At 52.9% G+C, this 25,667-nt stretch overlaps 1 protein-coding gene across 1 annotated transcript in view; it reads right to left on the bottom strand.

Annotated features, from left to right (window-relative positions):
• The window catches only part of CUL4A (cullin 4A), a 27,982-nt gene extending 2,315 nt beyond the window's left edge, over nucleotides 1-25,667 (bottom strand). The window contains exons 1-17 of the mRNA XM_070800521.1: nucleotides 25,434-25,667; nucleotides 24,734-24,849; nucleotides 15,414-15,517; nucleotides 14,594-14,663; nucleotides 13,647-13,720; nucleotides 12,613-12,775; nucleotides 12,292-12,381; nucleotides 11,213-11,295; nucleotides 9,541-9,608; nucleotides 8,972-9,090; nucleotides 7,315-7,507; nucleotides 6,050-6,154; nucleotides 5,703-5,813; nucleotides 5,542-5,627; nucleotides 4,881-4,988; nucleotides 3,570-3,683; nucleotides 1,916-2,194 (exon numbers count right to left, since the gene is read on the bottom strand). Coding sequence (XP_070656622.1) covers nucleotides 1,916-2,194; nucleotides 3,570-3,683; nucleotides 4,881-4,988; nucleotides 5,542-5,627; nucleotides 5,703-5,813; nucleotides 6,050-6,154; nucleotides 7,315-7,507; nucleotides 8,972-9,090; nucleotides 9,541-9,608; nucleotides 11,213-11,295; nucleotides 12,292-12,381; nucleotides 12,613-12,775; nucleotides 13,647-13,720; nucleotides 14,594-14,663; nucleotides 15,414-15,517; nucleotides 24,734-24,849; nucleotides 25,434-25,587 — 2,037 coding nt within the window. The 5' untranslated portion in view covers nucleotides 25,588-25,667. The remainder of the gene's footprint in view (nucleotides 1-1,915; nucleotides 2,195-3,569; nucleotides 3,684-4,880; nucleotides 4,989-5,541; nucleotides 5,628-5,702; nucleotides 5,814-6,049; nucleotides 6,155-7,314; nucleotides 7,508-8,971; nucleotides 9,091-9,540; nucleotides 9,609-11,212; nucleotides 11,296-12,291; nucleotides 12,382-12,612; nucleotides 12,776-13,646; nucleotides 13,721-14,593; nucleotides 14,664-15,413; nucleotides 15,518-24,733; nucleotides 24,850-25,433) is intronic.

Raw genomic sequence — 25,667 nt, 5'->3', positions numbered from 1 at the left:
GCTTTGAAACGGAACTTAAAAGCAGAAACGAGAAACTGCCCGGTAACACATGACCCTGATTTCTAACAAAACTGACAGTTTAGTAAGTTGTGAGAGAACCCACTCACGTTTTAAAATAGGAGGGTGGCTGGAACGCTTTCTTGATGCTAAGATAACTTCTAGCTGCTCAGAGAACTATTTCAGGGGAAATTTGAAACATACAGACTATTGGAACAATAGAAGTAAATCTTCTTTAAAATGTGGGTCAGAGGAAGGTCTTCCTTAAGCTGACCCTCAAGTCAGAAACTGCAGAGGAACAGATTGAAGCTCCCACTGTACTCACATGGGGAGAACCCTCCCAGAGTGACAGAGCCACCTGCCACCAGTCCCCTCCCCTCAATGCAAACAGAGCACTCCCTACAAGCCAGAGGGGATATTACAATAAACGTGCCAGGGACTCGAGACCAAGCGGTTCATTAAAAAGACGAAAAGCACCAGCGGTGACCCCGAGCGAGCAGGGCAGGGCCAGTGGAGCGCTGCGGGCGGGCGGGCGGCCGAGAGGGCTGCGGGCACTTCCTCTCCAGTCTCATCCCCCTAGTGCTGATATGGCCACGTGAAAAGATGAAGAACTGAGGATTGGGACGGCCACCTAATTTGTACGAGCTTCTAAATGGCATAAAGATGCTCAGGGGACTCAAAGATAGTCGCACTAACTTGGCCATGAACCACTCCTGTGCCCCCCGGGGGGGAGGACGCAGGCAGGTGGGAAGGTCAGGACCCCCAGGAGCTGGAGACTGGAGTTTGGCGCGTGCTCATGTCAGCAAAGCTCACGTCCTCTGACCCGGCGAGTCCAGGGTGAGGAGCTGAGACTCGAGACAGCCAAGCCAGGAGCTGAAAGCACGAGTGCGGCTGGGCGGGCACCTCAGCCGAAGGAAGGCCGGGCCAGAGGCGCTGCCAGGCTCTGCACAGGGCTCCACGCTCTCGGAGTCAAGTCACACGACGTGCGACTCTGCACACGTAAAATCCCAGTCCTGACCTGGGAGGAGGCCCAGCTTAAAAACTGTGTGCATGAACGTTACAGGGCACGATCCCAAGAAGAAGAGTTTATGCGTGTGCAGCGGAGGAAAAAGCTGCCAACTCCAGGACAGCCAGCTGTGGAGCACGGAGGTGACAGGCAGGCCGCCCGGGAAGGCCGCTCGAGCGCCCGCCACCCCCTGGTCCTTCTGCGTGACTCAGTCGTGAGGAAGCTGGAAAAGGCTGAGGGCACCCGTGACAGGCAACTCAGGTCACCCACACAATCTCCACACCAGCCCAAACCTCGCTCAAAAATAAAAACACAAAGAACATTTTGCTCCATGTGCTCTGAACGTACTCCCAACTGGGCAGCACAGAGCACCCGGGGGGCAGCACCCCCGGCCCACTGCAGCTGCAGGAGCGGCTGTGAGGCCCGTGCGGTCAGAGCCGGCGCTCCCTCTGGACAGAGCTGCCTCCCGACAAGGCCACGGTGCCCATCTGCTGCACCACAGCCCTGAGGTGCGAGGGCTCCTGCAGCAGGGTGCCCGAGGGCAGCGGCCTGGAGCCGTGACGCTGGGGAGCCTGATCAAAGGTACAGACGCTCGGCCTGAACACCGAGCCCAGTGGCGAGGCTGAGACGATTGCGGGGGGTGGGCAGAGCTGTTAGGACAGGTCACCAGGTTTGGAATGAGGTGCTCCCTACGCGGACAGAAGGTGGGCTACAAAGACCTCAACAGGACACGTTTGTGCAGACAGGAAGTTAACTGTTAGACGCGTATCCTTCTGAGTCTCACTCCTGAGTGTTGAAGTAGTAACGGCTACACTAAAGCATCTCACAGACACAAGCGTGTAACAAGGGCGAGAAGTTCTTACAGCCTACAGTCCCCTGTGAGCGGGGAACACGGGGGAAGTGCATACGTACTGTCTCCTTCATCTGAATCTGGTTGATCTTTATGCGAAAGAGCTTGTGCTTGAACTCTGCGTTGAAGAGGAACTTGTCTCCATCCTCCACCTCCTTCCCTTTGGGGCTCTTGAGGAGGACACGAGCTTTGCCACAGGCCAGGGACTGCAGCGTCCTCCGCAGCTCGCTGTCCTCTATGCCTGTGGCCATCCTGATGTCCTCGAAGCTGAAGCCGTCCCCTTCGTTGAACATGAGCAGCACCAGCGTCTGGAACAGGGACACCTGGAACTCCTTCTTCCCCTGAAAGAGCAGGAGCCACGCAAGTGTGTCTGCCAGCCTGCGGACACCTGACAAGCCTGCCTGCGGGCGTGCTGGGACGGTACTGACTAGTCACCAGGAGAGGAGGCGCCCTGACGAGCCTAGGTGCAGTGTGCTGAGACGGTTATTGACTAGTCACCAGGGGAGGAGACGCCCTGACGAGCCTGCGTGCAGTGTGCTGAGACGGTTATTGACTAGTCACCAGGGGAGGAGACGCCTTCACGAGCCTGCGTGCAGTGTGCTGAGACGGTTATTGACTAGTCACCAGGAGAGGAGGCGCCCTGACGAGCCTAGGTGCAGTGTGCTGAGACAGTTATTGACTAGTCACCAGGGGAGGAGACGCCTTCACGAGCCTGCGTGCAGTGTGCTGAGACGGTTATTGACTAGTCACCAGGAGAGGAGGCGCCCTGACGAGCCTAGGTGCAGTGTGCTGAGACAGTTATTGACTAGTCACCAGGGGAGGAGACGCCTTCACGAGCCTGCGTGCAGTGTGCTGAGACGGTTATTGACTAGTCACCAGGGGAGGAGACGCCTTCACGAGCCTGCGTGCAGTGTGCTGAGACGGTTATTGACTGGTCACCAGGGGAGGAGACGCCTTCACGAGCCTGCGTGCAGTGTGCTGAGACGGTTATTGACTAGTCACCAGGGGAGGAGACGCCTTCACGAGCCTGCGTGCAGTGTGCTGAGACGGTTATTGACTAGTCACCAGGAGAGGAGGCGCCCTGACGAGCCTAGGTGCAGTGTGCTGAGACAGTTATTGACTAGTCACCAGGGGAGGAGACGCCCTGACGAGCCTGCGTGCGGGGTGCTGAGACGGTTATTGACTGGTCACCAGGGGAGGAGATGCCCTGACGAGCCTGCGTGCGGTGTGCTGAGACGGTACTGACTAGTCACCAGGGGAGGAGATGCCCTGACGAGCCTGCGTGCGGTGTGCTAAGACGGTACTGACTAGTCACCAGGGGAGGAGATGCCCTGACTAGCCTGCGTGCGGTGTGCTGAGATAGTTACTGACTAGTTACCAGGGGAGGAAATGCCCTGACAAGCCTGTGCGCGGACGTGCTAAAACACTCCTAACTAGAAACCAGGTGAGAAGACATCCTGATTAGCCTGTGTGCGAGCATGCTGAGACACTCCTAACTAGTCATCAGGTGAGAATACATCATTAATTTTATTGATTAAAGTATTAGCCCTTCGACCACTTCATTTTACTGACTTTGAAAAGCCAGTGTTGAGTTATATTGAATAATCCCTTCCTTTCTACCTTTCTTCCTTTCTACCAAAGTCTAATGGCAATTTAAAAACATTCTTTTCATAAATGTGCTTCAAAAACATAAAAAGTGACAGACACAGGACTTGCCTCCTTGAACTCCGCTTTCAGCACCGCGTGGCCCAGCGTCGTCTGCCACTGCAGCTTCCGCCCACTGTGCTTCCCCAGATAAAACGTCTTAAACACTTCCTGGAGCTTGATCATCTGTCAGCAAAGGAAAACGAGTGTGATTATGCTGCACACGCTTACTCTGACACTACCATCGGCTCAGTGTGCAAGTTCCTAAGCCACTGCTGGGCCGAATGAGGCCTGCTCCGTGTACTGACAGCGGCCCACCTGCACGCGGCCCCGTGCTGCCGTCATTTCAACAACTCCTTCCAGGGGCGGTGGGGCCTGCACCCGCTCCCGAGCCCTGCAGGCTCCCTCGGTCCCCCTGCAGCCTCTGTGCCCAGGCGTGGCCAGAGCCCGTGCTCTTGTCCGGCCACGTCTGGTGGGATGACCCTTGCTGCAGCTCCTCCTGTCCCAGGGAGGCCCTGGGACTCTGGCCCGTCCCTGCCACCCCTCCATGCCTGACCACTCCTGCAGCGCCCGCATGCGCAGGCATGCCCTGGGCGGAGGGAGGGGGGAGAGACGAGTGTCAACCAGCAGGGACAGACGGGGCGTGGAGGTTTTCCGGGGAAGAGCGTCTACTTGCAGCGTCACACCAGCCCCGGGAGTGTGAGAGCGCCGGGCTGAGTGTGGGGAGGGGTGCAGACCCGTCCCATCGCGTGGGGAGATGTGGGAGGGGGCGCTGAGTCTGGGACAGCTGCGACAGTCCCGGGGTGGGGGGACTCGAGACACAGGCTGGAGGCTGAGAGGGATGGAGCTGGGGCTTCCGGGGAACATGTGCATTCGGGGTGCAGGCAAGAGCAAACGGAGGAGAGGACGCAACAAGACACTGGCTAGAGGGCCAGAAGCGGGAGACTCCAGGAGACTCTGTCCTGGGAACAGGAAGGGCGAATCCAGGCAGCAGCACGTCTGCCCGGGTGCCCGGGCCCTGGGCCCAGCTGTCCTCCCTGGAGGCCCTGGGCCCACGCCGGCAGACACACCCCATCCCCCTCAGAGGGCCCATGTCAGCCACACACACGCTGTCCCTGCCCTCTCAGGGCCTGGCTCTGGTATGTCGGGTGGGAGCATCAGCCAAGGAAGCCCGAGGCTCCCACACAGGAGGTAAACCAGCGCCTTCGTGACAGGCAGCCGGCGGACAGAGACGAGGAGCGTCCACTGTGAACGCTGCTCCCAGAGATGACACCGATGGTCAGGGTTTTCAGCGAGCGTGTGATTTCAACACTCCCCGAGGTGCGTGGGGCCCTGGAGCACTAGTGTGTGAAAACCAGGCTGCTGGTTCTTGAGAGCACTCACCTCTGGAGTCAGGTGTACCTCCATGGGTGTGTATGTCGGCCAGTAGCCCATGGTCAGTATGTTCACAGTCAGGTCTATGGAGCCCGGGTCACTCTGATTCTGCATGTACTGCAAACACAAGAAACCAAGACAGATGGTCACTTTAGAAGAGCACCCGAAAGAATTAACCTCTAGACACTGAGTGACCCGTTTCCAGGCTACGCTCACCTCATGCTTTCACTTGTCTGAGTCCCTGGAACACAGTCCACTGGAGCCGCACACCCTGCTCTAAGCCACCAGCAAAGTTTTTCTTTAACTTTGTCCCAAATATGGGTCATTAAACTCATTTAAGCCAGAGTTTCAAGTGCACTTTTAGGAATTACTTTTCTTTTCTTTTTTTCCAACTGCATCACACAGCTGGCAGGACCCTAGTTCCCAGACTGAGGATTGAGTCTGGGCACTCAGCAGTGGAAGCCTGGGGTCCTAACCACTGCACCGACAGGGAATCCCCAGGGGTTATGTTTCTTTTTCATTTTGAAGTGTTTCGAATATGTGAAACATTAACAGTGTAATTTTTAAAGACAAGGATTTTACATAGTTCACATACTTAAGTACAAAATCATTTCACAGAATTTAAAGTAGCGTATTTTTTAAAAAGCTGTTACACTTGAACACAACTTGCCTGCTTGAAATGAACCATGATGTCCTTGGAGAGCTCCATGTCCTTAAACATGCCCTCCAGCTTGCTGGTGAACGCGGCCCCGCACTCTGGACAAAGCGGATGGTGGGTGAGGATCAGGGAGGCCCTGCGTGCGGGCGCTCACCCCACCCCCAGGTGCTTACCGTGCTTCAGCTTCGACAACATAGATTTTTCAGCATCGACAGAGGCACTTTTTCCAACCAGGAGTCTTTTTGCTAAATCTTTTTTGTAAAATGCTTCAAACACGTCTTTACCTATTTATAAGCAAGAACCACGTAAGACATTTGACAGCTGCCGTGAAAATGTTCACCTCAGCGGCTGACTCAGCCCAAGAGGCGAGCACACGCACGTGTGAGCCAGCTCTTCCTGCTGAATCCCCACAAACACCCTTGCTCCGTCCACAGCAGCCGCCACCCTGGTCCTGTGTCGATGGGCAGGGAAGAGACGGGCTGGCGGGGCACTGCGGATGCACGCCTGGAGCCCAGCTCACCGTGGATGAACCGGAACAGGATCATGACCTTGTCCAACATCCGCTCCAGCTCCTCGTCCGTCGCCTCCTTATTCCCTGCTCTCAGTTTTGAGTCTACGTGCTTTGCTGTAAGAGATGAAGTTATTTGAAAAATAAGCATTCACTATACAATATATATTCTAAATACAAAAAGGAAGATCTTTCATTTCTCCAAGAAAAAACTGAACATAACACTTGGAACTTTCCCAAAATGACATGTTATTATGTAACAAAAAGGCAAACACCTGATGTTCTAAGATGTGTGCTTTCAAGGCACCTGAGAACACACCCTGTGGTCCCACACTGGAGCTTCTTGGCACACGACTGCTCCAGAAACCGGAGCAGCCGGCCAGCAGGATGTGCTGAGACGCGGGCAAGGCTTCCTTACACAGAAGCACTCCTCTCAGGGCCGACCCCGCAGGGACAGAGTGGCTCTGCCTGCCCTCCTGCTTTTGAGACGCACAGGCCACCTCGACCTGCCCGGAGGAAGGGAGAATCCGAGCTCCCGAGCGTCTGAATGTGTCTTTAGAGAAACCAGAGTCTATAAAGTGGCCAAAGGCCAAATCAAACATGTGCCTTTGAGCGTCTCCTCCCGCTGGCTCTTCTTAGCTCTGCCCCTTATCGTTCTTCATCCTGAATGTCGCAAACGTGCACACTTGTACTGTGCCCTCCGCTTTCCCACCGGGCACCTCAACAGCCCTGCACCACTGCCTCACACCCTCCTGCCCGCCGCCTCTGGACAACTCCAAAAAAACCGCTTCACTGATGAGACTCCATGAATCCTGAGTATATTTTGATGCTATCATGAAATAAGTATACAAAGGGATCGTTTAGAAGAGATGCCAATCAATCCCACCACATTTTACACTGACTGGAGGATACAAGGTCGGGACTGAACAGCTATCTCCTATCACACGCTATCGAGAGGTCAACAGTTACCCTCCTAACATTCCTACACGACAAACCCAGGCCAGTTTCTGGGCAGGAGGAGCTCTGGGGCCGGGACCGTGCAGGCAAGGATAAAGCTGCTCGTCTCGTCCCGCTCCTGTGATGTCAGGCTCCGTGTTGTCACGAAACTACCACCACGCGCTCCCGATGGACACGCCACGCGCTCACACGCGGATCCGACACACAGCACACGCTGGTGCCTGCGGTTTTCGGAAAGGCTGTCCTTTTAAGGCGCGGGCCGTCCTCCTCGCGAGGCGCCTGCTCTTGGGGAAGCCTCTGCATGAGTTGTGCTTTCCTACCAATCAGCTCCGCAGGCTTATTGGGCCGCTTGTTGATGAACGTCTCGAAGGACTCTTTCATCAGGTTGACGAACTTCTCGCTCCGCTGGAAGCACACGTCTATCACGTGGTCCACGCGGTCCTTGAAGTCCAGCAGGTCCTGCACCATGTCTTTGTCCTTTTCAGGGTTGATGACGATCGTTGTCCCAAAAGTCTGCAAAACACAGAGGTCAGCAGCAGGGCTCTGATATAGCAGTTTCTCTCCTGCTATCAAACAATCACGATGCTTAACCAATTAATCACTTCCAGTATTTAATGCTGAATCACTCCAGAAGTTTCACAAATTTAGTCCACATTCTAAAAATTTAGTGGGTATGCCAACTAGCCTTTAGGGTTACAATTCTGCTTCTGGAAGAACTTTTACTTGTAACTCCCTCAAACAGAAATTAATTCTCTTAACCGTCTACACCTATTTGGACTTTCTAACTATAGTTCTTTCTCTTTCACTTCTAACTGTGGTTTAGACTCTGCTTTTCAGCCTGCATTTTTATTTAAGAATGGCTATTTAAACACGACTAGAAGTCTGTATGACAATAACAGCTGGCTATCTGACCACACAAACTGCTGGCTTCCGCAGGACATTCAAGGAGCTCCACGTCAGAGGCGCACGCGGGGGCAGACACTGGCGGGAAGGCCCAGGTGAAGTGGCACAGAGGCTTCGGGAGAGGGCCTGGCGCGGCCTGCAGGGGTGGGGGGAGTGTCACAGCTCGTCCTCAGCAGACACTCGGGCAGGTTCACGATCCAACGTCTCCTGCCCAGACTGGATGCTGCAAAGCTGCCCTCCTATGTCAGGACCCGTGCCCGCTCTTTCAGGACCCCTGGGCGGCAGAACCCTCGACGCCCACGGCCTCTCCTGGCATAAAGCCCAGCGCTGGCCCGGCCTGAGTCACTTCTGCCTCTCAGCTCAATACAGCGGCACAAGATCTTGGGGGTGCGTGTGTGTGTACAAGCTTTCCACGCGCAGGCCCGACTGTTCCCGTCGTCTTTCTTACTGAGTTGAAGCTTCTTCCTGATGGTTACAGACCCACGTGCCTCGAGAAGAGTGAACGTGTGCCTGCGTGCTCAGCCTGGTCCCTGACGCTGACACACAGGCCCCAACCGAGCAGCAGCACAACCAGGACCCCGGCCCTGACACAGTTCACGTCTGCTCATCCAGATGGACCACAAGTTCACCTACACCTCGCCGGGTGTGCACCACCCAAGCCCAGCACCACACAGATCACTCCTGTTGCCTTTTTATAACCAAAACACGCATAAATCCTGGATTTCTAGGAAACAAAGCCGCATACACCCTACCCAGACATACCAAACTGTGTAACAGTTCCCACTGAGCCAAGCGTGAAATCATGTTTCAACAGTAGATTCACAAAGGCAACTTTTTGAAAATCACAGCTACAGCACTCCGCTAGTACTTAATGCTGACAAAAAACGGCCAAACAGCAACTTTTAAAACGTTCACACCTGGATGCTATTTATCCCCAAGACCATGTGCTCAAGGGACCCAGAAGGCGATGGGCAGGTCCAGCTAGGCCCCCCTGACCTTGAAGGAGCCAAGGCAGCTCTGTGGCCCGGGGCCCAGGTGGCCCCACAAGCCCCACCCGCCCAGGGGCACACACACCTTGATGTAATCGCTCCAGTGCTGCAGCAGCGCCTGCTGGCCACCCCGCACACGGCTGAACAGCTGGTACATCTGCGTGAGGTCCGGCACTCGGTTCTCGTCCAGCAGGTGGTCCAGCCCTGAAATCACACAGCAGTGTTAGCTCTGGCGGCAGGCGGACGGAGGCACTGAACCCGCACCGCCAGCCCAGGGCATGCGGCCAGGTCTGCTCGCTCCCCGGGACCACCGCGCAGGCAGGGGGCAGCCCTCGGGCCCGTTGGCTGTCCGCCACACGTCCACGCTCGTGGTCAGCCCAGGCCTGAGCACAGTGAGGCTGTCTGCCCGCCAGAGGCTGGGGTCTTTCAGCCCCAACAGACTCCTGTGACTTTAGCCCAAACCGTCCGTGCTCCCTGCCCACTCCTTCAACACAGCTAGTAACCAAGCCCCCCACGGGCTGAGGGCCACCCCCTTCGGTGACTCATAGTGACTGTGTTACAGCCAACGGCCCCACGGTGTCACAGCGCTGCTCCAACCCTCTTACTGAACGCAGGACAAGCGGTCAGTGCACACACGAGTGGTGGGAAATCTACCTTTCTGCAGAATTGCTGTTAAATGTTCTCCCAAGAGCTGCTTCTCCACACAGGCAATCAGTGGTTTCCTGGGGGGTGGTGCACAAGGAGCCCATCAACCAGGAGGGACGGGACAACGCCAGCGCTGACCCGGCCTCGGGCTGCTGAGTCCAGCGAGGAGGGCGGCAGCAGACGGGGCGCCCGCGCACAGAGGGGCTGCCGGCGGCCCTCGCGCTCCGGCCAGCTGAGCTCCAGTCCCTGGGGCTCCTGGACCGCTGCCCTCAGTCCCGCCCCACTGGGTCCCACAGCCCCCCCGCCACCCCAGCGGCCCCTGTTCTCACTTCCACCTGCGTCATCCCAGGATCACACATCAAAACTTGACTCCCTACAGAGTCTGGGAGTGTCACGCGCAACAGAGAACCTGACATCCTGGAGGCGGGCATGTGGGCTGTCCCCTGCACACGGGGACACAGCGCCCTTCTGGGGTCCAGGCCTCTGCTCGCTGAGCTCTGCTCTCAGAGATCAGAGCCCTACTGCACTCCCAGGACTACTAACCTTGGGCCCACTCGAGGGACTTCTCCCTGCACCACCTCGAGTGGCCCTCATGGCAGCCCCAGAGGCCGGCAGCCACCTGGGCTCCGGGCACCGAGAGGGCTCAGCTTCGAGCTGTGCTGACGCCTTGGGGAGGCGGCGGCAGCCCGGGCTCGTTTACTGGCCTCTTGAGTCTGCTTTCTCTGAAAATCACCTTTTACTCGATGACCTTTGAGTCATCTGACGCTGCAGAAGCCACCTCAGTGCTCCTCAAAACCCTAAGCCAGGAACCGCCCTCCTCTACAAGTCCTCTGCTTAGCCTGCGGTCACTTCTCGGTGAGACGGGGAGGGTGGGCTCTTCTGCAGCACTTGCACCCAGGGGCGCCTGAGCAGCAGGAGCAGCCACGGGGCCGGGCACCAGGCGCTGCAGGCTGAGGCGTCCCGCCAGACAGTCTTCTGTCTTGCTGCAGCCACCCCCGCGGTCCCCGTGGCACCTCCAGCTCCGTGTGTGGGGGCAGCGCTTCTGCTCCGGCCCTCTGTCCTCTCGAGCCGTCACACTGTCCCTCCCTTTCGCCGCCCCCGCCCCCACCAGCCACCACGACCCGCACAGTTCAGCGCTTTCCCCTCTTAGGACATCTCTCTCTTCCATCTCCCATGTTTCTGCTCGGACCTTCCTCACTTGAATAAACATTATGTGCCTGACACAGACACTCAAAAAACTTTCCCTTGAACTTCTCCCTAGATACGCATCGATTTAGACAAAAAAATTAAATGAAATGAGAAGATAATGGGACTGAGTAGCAAAATTACAGCTACATCAGTACATCAGATGTCCAACCAAAGTTTACAACCAAAACCGCCTACATTCAGTGATACCCCATTAACATTTTTATAAATGACAGAGTCATAACGTAAATTAAAAATGGTAAAGAGACACGAAGTATCTCTGCCCGAATCACTCCTCTGGACAGGAACTCAAGACAGGCAACTTGGTCAGCGTGACTTACGACTGCTGAATAATCACGAGTAATAAGCTGCTCGAGGACCAAAAATACGTCCAGGGTCAGAGAGCAGCGAGCGAGTCTGTGACACCTGTGTGTCGGGAAGTGGAGGGGACATCATCCCCAGGAGGCCACCAGATGGAGCCCGGAGCCGCACTCACTGTGTGCTGTGATCCAGGTATGTGATCACACGGTCCGCCTCCTCCTCCAAGCGCTTACTCACGTGGTCAAGATACTCTGGAACCTTCCAGAAAGAACATTGAAACACATCAGCAACAAAACACATTCTTCATGTGACCCAAGAAGTTCAAACATTGCTTTAGTAAAAGAAAAAGCAGAATTGCACGCAAGCCAAACTGGAACACCGACTGATGGGAGTGGGGAAGGGACGCGGGGCCCGGGCTAGGTCACAGCACCCCATCCACGCACGGCGCGGCCAGCGAACGCCAATCACACGCTTTCTGCAGAGGCCCAGGGTGGCTGCAGGAGATCTCAAACCCCACTCTGAGTTTCCGGGGTGACGGGCGCCCGTGCTGCCGCCTGCCTGCACAGCAGGGGCCGTGGCAGGGTCCCTGAGGCCGTGGCCCGCGGACGTGAACTGCCCCGCAGCCTGTGCTGGCCCCCGGGCTTCCTTTTGGGTTGGGCTCTAAGACCCGAGAAACTAGAGAGGTTCTGGGGTTTGATTACCGTCACCTGGTATTCCCCCATGGCTTTTAGGGTCATTTTTTTCAATGTCTCACACAGACGAAAATTGTTAACATATCGGGTTTATCTTTCATATTTAAGCATTATCTTTAGAGAATTCCCTGGCGGTCCAGTGGTTAGGACTCCACGCTTCCACTGCAGGGGGCACGGTTCAATCCTTGGTCTGGGAACTAAGATCCCGCAAACGGCTTAGCACAGGCACCCCGCCCCCCAACACACACACACACACACACACACACACAATTATCTTTTATCATACTCTTTCATCTTGAGCTCCTTTATGTACATCAGAAGCTGCTTTTCTGGCTTTTTTAATGGGGGGACAACAATGGAAAAGTTTCTAAAGGGGGGGGAATTAAACCCTCAAAATACTAAGAAAGAACCTCATTACTGGGAATTGAAACTAGATTGTAGCTTTCAGAAGATTTTCAGTGGAATGTGCGCCTGTGTGAAAAGACAGATGCTTAGAAATCACACCTGGATACACATCTGTGAAAACGAAGTAAGGCGCTTCACAAACGTCTCGGCGACTCACCTCTCTTTCTTGCATTAACCTTTGGCCTTCTGCAGCATATAAACAATTCGTTTCTTCCAAAAATTTCAGTTCAAATGAGTCTTTATATACCTAAAAAATGAGCAGAGTTACTGGCCAATTATAGCAAAGCCTCTCATCCTGAAGGCTGACCCCACGGCGAGGGCGGCTGGCTGCACTGCCACGCCCCTGCTTGGGGGTGGCTCCCTTCTCGCCCTGGGTGGAGAGGGAAAACACTCCTGCATTTTCAGCTAACGCGTGAACGGTGTGGTCTCCACCGAGGTCTGACCCCGTCTGTGGCGGGGGGTTGGCGGCTGGGCCCACCTGGAGGTCGGACAGCATGCCCAGCAGGCTCCGCAGCAGGCTGCGGTCCACCGCCTCGCCGCTCCGCTCCCGCTCGATCAGCAGCAGGATGCCATCAATGGTTTTCGTCTGGACCATTTTATCACTGATGATGTGGTTTCTAAACAGCTCTAACCCCATATCCCTGCACAAACAGAAAAAACGTGTTAGGTTCACTCTTTACAAATTTGGGGTGAAGCTCCAGACACACTTACTTGCTAACTCGTTGGGGAAATGTCAACTTTTTTGTTTTTAATTTTCCTCTTTGACAGTCTGGCACACCTTGTGCTTCTTCCCTCATCCAGGCGGCCTGTTTCCTGCGTGAATCAGTGGGTCCCCCACCCTGCCCGGGGCCTGGGGTCTCCTGTCCTCGGTGTCCCCCCAGCCCGTGCTCCAGCTGCTGCATCTGTCTGTGCTGCAGGACCACAGAACGAGGATGCAAAGCAGAGCCCACCGCCCGTCCTCAGCCCGTTGCCCAAGGATCCAGGAGGAAGTTTGGCCATGGCCGCAGGCACCCTCTTCTGAAAGCTGATATGTCAGCTCGGGCTCCAGCAGCTCCCACTCAGCCAGCAGGACACGCCCTCACCCCCTCTGCCGCCCACAAGCCATGTGACCCGGGCACAGCACCCGAATCAGGAGTGACTGTCCGTGTGGATGGAGGCCAGGAGGGCTGCGGGTGAGCCGGGGCAGGCTCCCGCACAGGCCGAGCTGCTCGGGAGGCACAGGGGCGCAGGGTCCGCTCACACGGCCCCCAAGGCCCCGCGTGGGGAGCAGGGGGAAGCCAGGCTCCCACGCTCAGCACCCCCAGAGGAGAGTGAGTGGCGGAGACTGAGCCTGCCGGGCCCCGTCCCGGGACTCCATCGCCCGCAGGAGACCACGTGGGACTGCCAGCTGCCAGCTCGGTGGCCACCCCTCAGAGATGGATGCCCCGGGCTGAGGTCCACCAAGGGGCCCGGCGGGCACGGAGGACAGACAGACGGTTGGGCATGCGTGGCAGCCGCAGCGCAGACACTCACCAGATGGAGGGCAGCGTGGAGTTCTGCAGCACGTACGTGCGGTCCAAGAACAGGAAGATACTCCGGATCATGATCTGGGGGCAGAGGGCCAAGTCAGTCCACCCCAGGCCTCTGAGCGGTCATGCTGCTGTCTCAGATCTAACATGGCTGCCTCACCAAGACCCTCAGGATTGACATCCCTGAATCTAATTGTTCCCCTTGGTGCTGGCTTTTCCTCTTTCATCCAGAAAACCTGACGAGCGATTTCACAGCACTCAGCCTCCGAGACACATGTGAGCTCAGTCCCTTCCTCACTGATGTGCTCAATGCCCTTAGCCTGGGCTCCAGCATTCCTTCCTGGCATGTGGGCACATGGGCACGCAGCCCTCAATTGGCTCTGCAGGCTCAGGGGGTGTGGGGGCCCAGGACTCTCCTCTCAGGGAGCTCCCCAGACTCTGTCCAGGAGCTTTGCTCACACAAGTAAACAGAACCTTCCTGACAGACATTCGCCTGTTTCTATCACTCACGCGGTGCCTGGCCTGGAAGAGACTCTCTTGCTGTCACCACTTACCTCCGTTAGGAAACAAAAGCATCCGACCCACTCGGGAGAGCTACTGACACTGCCTTTGCTCCCCCTCTCCTAACTCAGCCAGGCCACCCTGAAAACTCACACACATGAAGCCAAACTAGAATCAGCACAGCCCCTAAGTCTAAGCCTGCTGTCCATAGGCACTGGGAAGCTCTGGGACTCGGGCTTGATTCTCAGGCACAAACTGAGATCAAGGAAAACTTCAGAGGCTCACCAGGAGTCCCAGGCCCGGGGCTACCTGTGTGTGTGGTCTGAAGGCCCTGAATAGGACAGACCCCAAGCCCCGCTCACGACCCGCCTGCCCTGCCCGTGCACCGAGGCTGGCACAGGGAGGAGGCGCCCAGGCCGCCAGCACCGCAGAGGCCGTCGGCAAGCTCACCATCTGTCTGCAGTGATCCTGCCAGCACGTGTTCATCTTCTTGAGAAACAACACACTGTCTAGCGAGTCTGTGCAGGGCTGCTAAGGAAAGCTTCCGAAACACAGGCTCATTTACTGCAGTTTTTACCTCTTAATTTCAGCTCTCTTCACCACAGACTACCACATCTATTTAGTACTCAGATTACTGAAAGACCAGAAGCTCAGAAGCCACCAGTGTGGTTTCTGAGTCCCCACACGCCCCTGCGAAGCGTGATGCACCTGCCTCATCCCTTCGCGCCTGCCCTGTACCCTTCCCTCCCCTGCCCGCGTCCGGACCCAGAGGGAGGAAGTGGGCCTGCTGCCAACAGCAAAGGCCCAGGATGGTTTCAGGCAGCGAGGCCCCGAGCTGAAAGCCACGGAGCCCCCAGCTGCACACTGTGAGTAGACAGGCAAGGGTTGCTTCATGTGGCCAAGTTTGTGGCAACCGGTTATAAGCCACAGAAAACCAACAAGAGTTTTAAGAACAAGAATAAAGAATAGCAGAACTCAAACTTTAAGATATTTTTCAGAATGTTTCCTAAATACTTCAAACCAGTCTTAAGAAACGGACACTTTCACTTTATCAGCAAAGAAGTTTAAAGGTAAAAAAATTCCACTTCAAAAAAATCTGTTTTGTTGGGTTGTATGATATAAGTGCAAGGTTTTGTTTCCATAAATAAAAGAGAATTTTAAAAGTTTTTGTTTTAATATTAAGGATATTCGTTTATTCTTTATTCTATTAACGTTCACTTTCAAAATATTTAGGTAATGAACAGGAATCGCCTAAATAAAAAAAGGATATTCTCTGAACTGAAGGATCTGTGCTTGGACGTGGCCTTCGCAGGCCTGGCGCAGCTGCTGGTAGAGCGTGGGGGACACTTTGTGGGAACAAAGGTTTTCAACAGCCTGAAGACAAAAGGAATAACCAGTTATTCGCTACGAATGACAAACTTGTTCTTTAAAAAAGTGTATTTGTGCAAACAGCTATAATCGCAACAGAAAGGCGCCCCTCCACCACGCACACAGGCTACACCCTCACAGTGACTCAGGGCCACCACTGCTGGAACACCGGAGACCAGCGGAGTGGCCCACAACAGCAGGGACCCAGAGCATGGACGCGACGGCGCCCCGACGCCTGCCCGAGGATGGGGCCCCGAGGGGGCGCGCCCCAGGCCAGGCTTCTCCAGACTCCCCCAGGCTCCCTGCTGAGCAGCCTCTGATCCTGGCTGCACTCCACTCGAGGACCAAAATGGGCCTGAGCCCATGGGCCCTTGTCTGCGGTGGGGCTGCAGGGAGGAGTGAGCCGACCCCGAGGATCACAATGTGAAACCGGCCAGAAACACCTGCTCCAGACTCTGAGACCACCCACGGCAGGGGAGGGGGCAGGAGACCCAGGGCCCTTCAGGCTCCCGAGTGGGTGACGGTCCAAAAGCAGCTCAGGAACCAAGGCCCGCGTGTGACCCTCAAACTTGGCTTAAATTAATGAGGAAACAAGTGTTTGTGGCGGAAACAATTTTCACAGAATATTATCGCTCCACTTCAAAGAAATAATACTTGTATATTCTTACCAGTTCTAATAAAATTTTCTTTCAAATCTCATGTACAAAATCAGCATCTGATCCAATCCAAATATGAAATACTATAAAGAGAAATGCAGTGTTTCTCCTGCCTATTTCTGAACAGTTTAAAAAAGTATGTGGGATATACAGAACGGACACATTTTAGAATCTTTACTCAAACATAACGGCAACTTACGTTTTTATAGTGATAAAGAAAATAATTATGTAAAGAAATACATAATATACAAAACACATGCATACTTATAAGGTTCAAAAGAGAACATGGAATAAGAAAACAAGAATACCTTTCCCTTACATTCTCTGTGTTAATGAGAACAACGGGTTCCCATCCATGTTTTCTTTCTATATCCTTCACTTCCTTTCTCAAACTTAAGGGTTTTATAATTCACTCCAAGATCTACTGATCTTTTCCCTCTTAAAAAAAAAAGGGGGTATAATGTCCTAACAAAGATTTTTGTTCCAGTAAGTTAGTCATTCAGTTCAGCCGCTCAGTCGTGTCCGACTCTTTGCGACCCCATGAATCGCAGCACGCCAGGCCTCCCTGTCCATCACCAACTCCCGGAGTTCACTCAGACTCACGTCCACCGAGTCAGTGATGCCATCCAGCCATCTCATCCTCTGGCGTCCCCTTCTCCTCTTGCCCCCAATCCCTCCCAGCATCAGAGTCTTTTCCAATGAGTCAACTCTTCGCATGAGGTGGCCAAAGTACTGGAATTTCAGCTTTAGCATCATTCCTTCCAAAGAAATCCCAGGGCTGATCTCCTTCAGAATGGACTGGTTGGATCTCCTTGCAGTCCAAGGGACTCTCAAGAGTCTTCTCCAACACCACAGTTCAAAAGCATCAATTCTTCAGTGCTCAGCTTTCTTCACAGTCCAACTCTCACATCCATACATGACCACAGGAAAAACCATAGCCTTGACTAGACGAACCTTTGTTGGCAAAGTAATGTCTCTGCTTTTGAATACGCTATCTAGGTTGGTCATAACTTTCCTTCCAAGGAGTAAGCATCTTTTAATTTCATGGCTGCAGTCACCATCTGCAGTGATTTTGGAGCCCCCCAAAATAAAGTCTGACACTGTTTCCACTGTTTCCCCATCTATTTCCCATGAAGTGATGGGACGGATGCCATGATCTTCGTTTTCTGAATGTTGAGCTTTAAGCCAACTTTTTCACTCTCCACTTTCACTTTCATCAAGAGGCTTTTGAGTTCCTCTTCACTTTCTGCCATAAGGGTGGTGTCATCTGTGTATCTGAGGTTATCGATGTTTCTCCTGGCAATCTTGATTCCAGTTTGTGTTTCTTCCAGTCCAGCGTTTCTCATGATGTACTCTGCATAGAAGTTAAATAAGCAGGGTGACAATATACAGCCTTGGCGTACTCCTTTTCCTATTTGGAACCAGTCTGTTGTTCCATGTCCAGTTCTAACTGTTGCTTCCTGACCTGCATATAGATTTCTCAAGAGGCAGGTCAGGTGGTCTGGTATTCCCATCTCTTTCAGAATTTTCCACAGTTTATTGTGATCCACACAGTCAAAGGCTTTGGCATAGTCAATAAAGCAGAAATAGATGTTTTTCTGGAACTCTCTTGCTTTTTCCATGATCCAGCGGATGTTGGCAATTTGATCTCTGGTTCCTCTGCCTTTTCTAAAACCAGCTTAAACATCAGGAAGTTCACGGTTCACATATTGCTGAAGCCTGGGTTTACAAATATAATTATTACAAATTAAGTTTTTACTATAATACATGAAGAAAACATATATCCTTTGGTAAAAATCAAGATACACTCAGTGGTGTGTGTCCTTCAAAGAAGAACATCTTATCAGAAGCATTTTCTGAATGCTCCAGTTCCTGAGGCAAGTGTCAGTGTCTTCAAAACCACCTTTTCCAGGCTAGGAGCTTTGTGGTGAATTCTGTAACCAGCTCCCCCTCGTATGTGCCCTGTTTGGCATGTGCTCACTATTTGCATAAAGTCCACTGAGACTGTTTTTAACTTGGAATCTGGAGCCAAGCCCCGAGGCACCAGGCGGGCCGGGTGCCGTCATCCAGCCTCTGCTGAGTCACTGCTGGCGTCTTCGTGTTACAGGAGCCCTGTCACCTGCTCTGCCCCCGCAGGGGGGGGCCGGCGGGGCAGGGACACTGCAGGCCCTTCTCCTCAGAACTAGTTCAGGAGGTTTAGTCACACTCGGAGATCTAGAAATCCCTCTCTGGGTGCACGAAGCCCCCCCGTGGGACCATGTGGGCAGCACAGGGGTCTAGGGGACGCAGCGCCCAGAGAGGGAGAGCAGGACCTGGGTCCCACGGGCAGCAGACTGAAGGGGTTTTCCTCGGTCAGCTGGGTGGCCCGTCAATCTCCCAGCCCTGCCTCCCTCCCCACAGCACCACACCCGCTCTGCACAGGCTTATCTGTGTCAGGACAGACGAGTGTCCCAGCAAAACACTGCCCTTGAGAGAGCGCCTCCCACGTCCAGGAGCAAACCAGCGGGAAGGGGGAAAAGTGAAAAACAAACACCGCCCTCCAGGCCCGGGGGAGACTGCGCCCCCGACCCTTGCACGGAAGGAGCAGCCGGGGAGACTGCGCCCCCGGCCCTTCCACAGGACGGAGCGGCCAGGGGGAGACCGCGCCCCCCGGCCCTTCCACGGACAGAGCGGCCAGGCCTTGCCCTTGGCCTCGGCGGCGAGCTGCCTCCTCCAGCCGCCCCGCCCTGGTCACCGGAGTGGGTGCCAGGCGTGTCTGAACTCTACAAGCCCACCGCACGGGATGCTGTCTCCCCAGGTTCCTGCCCACAAGAAACCAGTGAAGAGCAGCGCAAAAATGGGCCTGAGTATGGAGCGAAGGATAGGGAGGCCCAGGAAACTCCAAGGGGACAGGACGCCCACCCTCCCAGCCCCAGTCCCAAGCCGGGATGTGATTCCCTCATACAGAAGACTGACTTCCAGGAGTGACCAAGTTGCTGAATTACAGAATCCTTGCTGTTAAGCCTAAGCTATGTGAACTTGAATACTGCGTTTCTGAGTAACTCGTGCACTAAACTCACTCTCCATTACTTCACGCTCTCCAACAGGCCATCAAATAAAGTGTCCACCCATCTCCCACTTTCCCGGCTCCCTTGCTCTCTCGAATCCACCTTGTGGATACACCAGCACCCAAGTCCACCCCACTCTCCTTCCCCAAGCTCAGCAGGTACAGGGGTCATGGAGACTTTACCCCAGGACTCTGCACCAGCAGCGTGGCTTTTCTCAAGTGCAAGTTCCCTGTGACAGGTTTGAGTCTGAGCATCAAAACCAGCCTGAAATCCAAACAGATCAGACTTAAGGTTGCAGAGGGGGAGGGGGGATGAGAGGGATGCCTGGGAGCTGGCGGTCGGCAGATGCAAACTCTTACACTTAGGATGGATGAGCAACAAGGGCCGCGGTGGAGGGAGCCAGAGCCAACCTCCTGGGCCAGACCACAAGTGAAAAAACATTAAGAATATAAATGTTAAACACAGGTACACCTGTGGCGGATTCATTTCGATATTTGGCAAAACTAATACAATATTGGAAAGTTAAAAAAAAAAAAAAGAATATACGTGTTATACATGTGTGTATATATAAGAACATATACATAAAACATAAGAACGTGTATGTAAAACTGACTCACTGCGCTGTACTGCAGAGACTGGCACAGCACTGTAAGTCAACAATACTTCAATTTTTTAAAAAATCAAAAGCAAAACAAAAATCTAGTCTGAAATCAACACATAGCCTTCCCCTGAAACTCTTCTTGAAAATGTTCAGGTTCCCGCGGTTTCACTGAGCTGACAGGTAGGTCTAAGACACAGACACCCAGATACACTTTCTCCAGTGAGCTGGGGTTTCACACCGAAGTTCAGAGAAGATCTATGTATTCAAACTCTCCTCCTCCTCCTCACGTCACAGGAGGAACTGAGTGGGGTGTGGATCTACTGGCTCATCATCATGGTCAGAACATCCCTTCCCAGCAAACAAGAGCCAAGCGAGGAGCAGCAGGCGGGCTGAAGCTGCCCTCGGCCTCCGCAGAGGCCTCTGCGGGCCTGGCTGCCTGCGAGGGGGTGGCCAGAGCTGCTCTGGGGAAACTGGTCAACATCAAAACAAGAGGTGCTCCCTCCAACATCCCGAAAACCTCCTCAAGCAGAATCAACCTTGCAAGCTCTGGTGAGGACTGTTATCAAACAAAAGAGTTCTGGCAAAGTGCGTCCCACCCCAGCACAGAAGCTGGAGCTCTATGCTGAGGCCCCAAGGCGAGCACCGTCCACGCCGCCGGAGGCCAGGGTAACCTCCCCGCCACGCCACCGACTCTCCCCCCAACCTACACCACAGGACCTGAGCGGCTCACTCTGTAGACACACACCACTCCCAAGTTCTGAGCGGCCAGGTGCCCACCCGCGCACCTGCCTCCAAAGGGCAGCCACTGATCCCTCAGGCCCTCCAGAGACGCCCCCAGGAGGAGTGGTGCCACTGCGGGGGGAGCACCCCAAGCCTCAAGGTCCCAAGACACACCACCAGGACACCTGGAAACACCATCTGTGATGGTATCCAAGGTAACCACGATGAAACACATCCTGGGTAAAAGTCCAGCCAAGAAAATGCTGGGCAATTGATACCAGACAGTCAAATCTCCACGAAAAGAGCAATAATGAGCCCTAGGTAGAAGATGTAATATTTTACTAAATTAAAAGCCCCTGAGTTTGGGCACGTGGTGGGACACTTGTTTCTGGCCCAGACAAAGCAAAAGAACAAGCCTCACCCTGCTACTGAAATAATACACAAAACTGCAGTTTTCAAAGCACTGCACACTGGGTTCTGAGAGGCAGTGACCTCGGCAGACAGAAGACAGACAAGCACTGACCACTCGGGCGTCCAGTGTCCAGGCTGCAGAGCGGGCGCCCTGAGCTGAGGACTCAGGAAGGTTCTGCGTTGGCAGCGGGGTGGTTAGTCCCGGACAAAACCATGCTCTAGTCCTGCCTGGCACACCTACAGGCAACAGTCTAAAAGGTCAAACTGACTCCAGATAAATTAACCAAGTCGGGAACAAAACTCAAGAATGTTCACAGAAACACTAAGCATCCAGCACACAAGTCAGAACCCACAGTGTCTGCATCCAATCAGAGCTGCCGCACAGGCCAAAGGGAGGAACACAACTCACTGGAGAGAAAAAGCAACTATGCCAAGCAGCCGGAATGAAGGCTTGGCAGATGAGGATGCAGAGGAGATGGAACCACGTCCACACGCCAAAAGAGTTGAGTAGAGACAGAGAAGATACAAACCAGATTCAAACTGAACACCTAGAGAGGAGAACAACGCAAGGGAAAATCACACTGGATGGCACTAACGGCAGACTAGACGCCGCAGCAGAAGAGTGAACTCAAACAGGTGAGTAAACTGAACAGTTTCATATCCACTAAGGAAACCTGTAATTGAAAATCCTTCCACCAAGGAAGCCAAGATGGCTTCCCTGGGGAATTCTCTCAAACATTTAAGAAGAAATAATATCAACTCTATACAAAGTCTTCCAGAAAATGAAAAGGAGGGAATATTTCCGATTCATTTTTTGAGGCAAACATTACTCTGACACCAAAATCAGACACAGACATTACATGAAAATAATACATCAATATCCTCTGTTATCACAGATACAAAAATTAACAAACGGTTGGCAGGCTGAATCTAACAATACATAAAAAAAGATAATACTCATGACCAAGCAGGATTTATTCCAGAATGAAAGACCAGTCTAAGATTTGAAAAATCAATCAATGTAATTAGCAAACTAAAATACAAAAATCAGACGACCACCTCGACAGTCACAGAAGAATTTATCAAAATCCAACATGTATTTCTGATAAAAGTGCTCAGCAAAATAGGAACAGAGAGGAACTTCCTCAACTTGATAATGCGTATTCTGGAAAAACCCACAGCTAGCATCGCATGATGTTAAATGATGAAAGACTAACAGCTTTTTTTCCCAAGACCGAGAACAAAACAAGTGTACCTGCTCTTCACATTCCTATTAACTATCAGAGGCTCTACTCAGTGTAATCAGGCAAGAAAAGGAAATAAAATGAATGTAGATCAGAAAGGGAGAAGGGAAGTTATTTCTATTCATAGGTGATGTGACTGTCAGTATAGAAAATCCAACGTTACCTACAAAAAAAACTACCAGAAAAAAGTGCAATCAGCAAGACACAGCACAAAAGATCAATGCACAAAATCATCTGTATTTATACACACTATTGAGAAATTAAAATTTATACCACCTTTTATGACACTATAAAAGCATGAGCCGCTTTCAGGGGTAAATGTCACAGGACCTGTGCAATGGGACTAGGACACACTGCTGAGACCCAACTAAGCGAGAGCTGCCCTTGTGAGCAGCTGGGGTCAGTGTTGTCGAGATACAACTCTCCCCACGCTCACCTAGAACTCCACAGAATCCCACCCCAAATCCTAGAACGCTTTCTGAGAAACTGGCAAACAGATTCTAAAATTCATACAGAAATACAATGGACCTAGAAGAGCCAAAACAAATTTATCTAAAAAAGGATAAAGCTGGAGGGCCAGTGCTCCAGACTTTGAGGCTTCAGGCTCTCATCCGGACAGCCATTTCTGACGAAGGGACAGAGCAGCTCGCTGGGGGAAGCCCAGACGCCACGCCACGCGGCGCTGGACCAAGCGGACATCCACAGGGAGGACAATGAGCTTGGATGTGCAGCCCACAAGAGATACAACTACTCACCTGCAAACAGACAATACACTAAGTGTGGAACTGAAAACCCTAACATGTCCACAAAGAAATAAGAGAGAATCCACACCACCTTAGACTAGGCAAAGACTCTCAGACACTACAAGCACAATCCATAAAAGACCAAACTGATACAAAGACTTCATCAGAATTTAAAACTTCTGCTCTCTGAAAGCCATAGCTAAGAGACTCAAAAGGCAAGTTGTAAACTGGGAGAACATAAGTGCGAGGCAAATATCTGAAATAAGATATGTACCCAGAATACATAATAACCCCAAACACTCGATGGTAAGAAAATAAACAAGACCATAAAAAATGAGCAGAAGATGTGAACACGCACTTCAGTAAAGCAGGTATAAGGAATGGCAATGGGCACAAGAAAAGATACTTAATATCATTAGGGAATTGCAAATTAAAACCAAGGTGAAATTCTGCTACATACCAAACTAGAACAGCAAGAATTAAAGACTGACAATACCAGACATTGGCATAGACATGGAGCATCTTAAACTCTCACACGCCACTGGCAGAGACAAAAAATCATGACACCACTTTGAAAAAGCTATGAAATGTCTTATGAAACCCAGACATTCATTAACTCACGATAACCAACCGTGGTACCCAGAGTATTCGGCGACAAAGAAACCAGTTACTGTCAAAGGCCCACACCAAATGCAGAAGCACTACCCTAAGTGAAAGGAGCCAGGTACAAGAGACTGCAAGAGGCACAGTTCCATTCAGATGAGGTTCTAGAAATGGCAGAAGGTACCAACAGCAAGTCAGTGATTGCCAAGGGCTGGGAGTGAGGAGGGGTGGCTGGCCACACAGGGGCCTCCGGGCACTGTCTGTGGTGACAGAATGTTCTACAAGTGGACACATCTGTTAAAACTTACTCAAGGACACATTCCTTATCTTAACAAAGTGGTTAAAACACAACAGACTTAAACTTAAGACAAAGAAGGCACATATGTTCATCAAATTCAACAGCAGTCTTCTTTGGGTGGTAGAAATATCGGGGATTTTCATTTTCTTCAATGCACTTTTTGCAGTTTTCATAATTTTTATAACATAATTGCTTATGTAAACATGAAAAGGTTTTATTATTTATTTTTTACAATTATCGAACGTTAAGCTTTTTCCTCCATATTGGGGTACAGCCAGTTAATGACGCTGTTGGAGTTTCAGGTTAACAGCAAAGGGACTTAGCCACACATACAGATGTATCCACTCTCCCCCAAACCCTCCTAGAAAAAAAATTTAAACTCAAGTCTCTTAATAGAAAAGCTATATATTAATAGAAATGCTATTCTATTACCTAAAACGTAGGTAAGAGTTTCATATATAACATAATGGATAATAATTTGCTGCATATTTGGAAAATGTTAAAAGTCCTATGGCTCTTAGAAACACATTTCTCTCCTATAAATGGGTTAAATTTACCTTTCAACAGCTTAAGCCTGAAAATGAAATAAAATCCCACAACCACCAAAACCAGAAAACATTCCTTGACTCGGGACAGGATGCCGCAGAACTCCTACTGTTCCTGTTGGAGGCAGATACTCGGATTCTATTACCTCCTTCTCTATTGTCTCTGAAACAACACTGGGGACCACAAACCCATGGCTGCGTCACGTTTCACCGGAGCTGGACTGTTACGCTATCTAGACCACTATAAAAAAGTCAGGTGAGTGGAAACAGGATGCCCGCACTCGAAGGGAAGGGAAGGTTTCCGTCTCAGTGAGCCTTCGGTAAAGCTCTGCTCTTAGCCGCCTGTGGACCTACCTGGTAGAGCTCCTCCAGGTTGTAGCGGATGGAGGTGCTGCTCTGTATGGCTCTCACCGCTTCGTGAAGCTTCTGCCAGGTGTCCTGAGTGTAGTTATCAGGCAATTTAGGTCTGTCTGTAAGTGCAGACAGAGTCAGTAGGTAACGGCACCCATGCCAACAATCACACGTCTTCAAAAAACCGTTCTACAAAAAAAGTACTTCAAAGGCAGCTTCAAAAGTACAGCTAAGGAACGCAGGACATTGTTTTCCCAGTACAAGGTACCGTGTTTATAAATCTCTCGGGTTACAGACTCTGCAACCATCCCACCTTCGTTTTGCTAAGTAAACACATCGAATACTGATGACCAGTGTAAGCGGATGTAGAAAACATAAAAATCTTCTTGTTCTTTTACTTAACGAGTGGACTTCCCAAACGGAAGGACGCGGAATAGTTACACTCTACTCAACACTGGAAGTTGCCCGAAACTGCCCCCAGTTGGGAGGACGCTAAGGCGGGAGCTCCTGACCGGCCAGAGGCTTGGGGGCCGCGCCGCCGCAGGGCCGGGGCGAGCGGAGGGGGTGACCACGCCGCCCCGCCGAGAGCTCCGGTCCCGCCGCGCCCGGCCCGGCCCGGCCCGGCCCGCCCCGACCGGGCGACCGCGGAGCGCGGGGCGGCGGCCGAGGGCGCCCCCGGCTCGCCCGCCGGCCCCGCACCCACCTCGGAAATTCTTGATCACGAGCTTCTTGGAGCCGCCGGCGCCGCCGGGCTTGGCGGTGACGGCGGCCGCGGCGAGGGACGCAGGCTTGGTGAGGCCGTTGGTGTGTCCGACGAGCGCCGAGAAGCTGCCCTTCCGGGGGGTCTCGTCAGCCATGGCCGCGGCCTCCGCCCGTCCGCCGCCCGCCCGGCCCGGCCTCCGCCCCGGCCTCCCTCGGCCCGGCCCGGCCCAACCGC

The sequence above is a fragment of the Bos indicus genome, chromosome 12 (assembly GCF_029378745.1).
Source record: "Bos indicus isolate NIAB-ARS_2022 breed Sahiwal x Tharparkar chromosome 12, NIAB-ARS_B.indTharparkar_mat_pri_1.0, whole genome shotgun sequence".
Classification (NCBI taxonomy): domain Eukaryota; kingdom Metazoa; phylum Chordata; class Mammalia; order Artiodactyla; family Bovidae; genus Bos; species Bos indicus.
The sequence above is the reverse complement of the archived record's forward strand: the minus strand, read 5'-3'. Positions and strand labels throughout refer to the sequence as shown.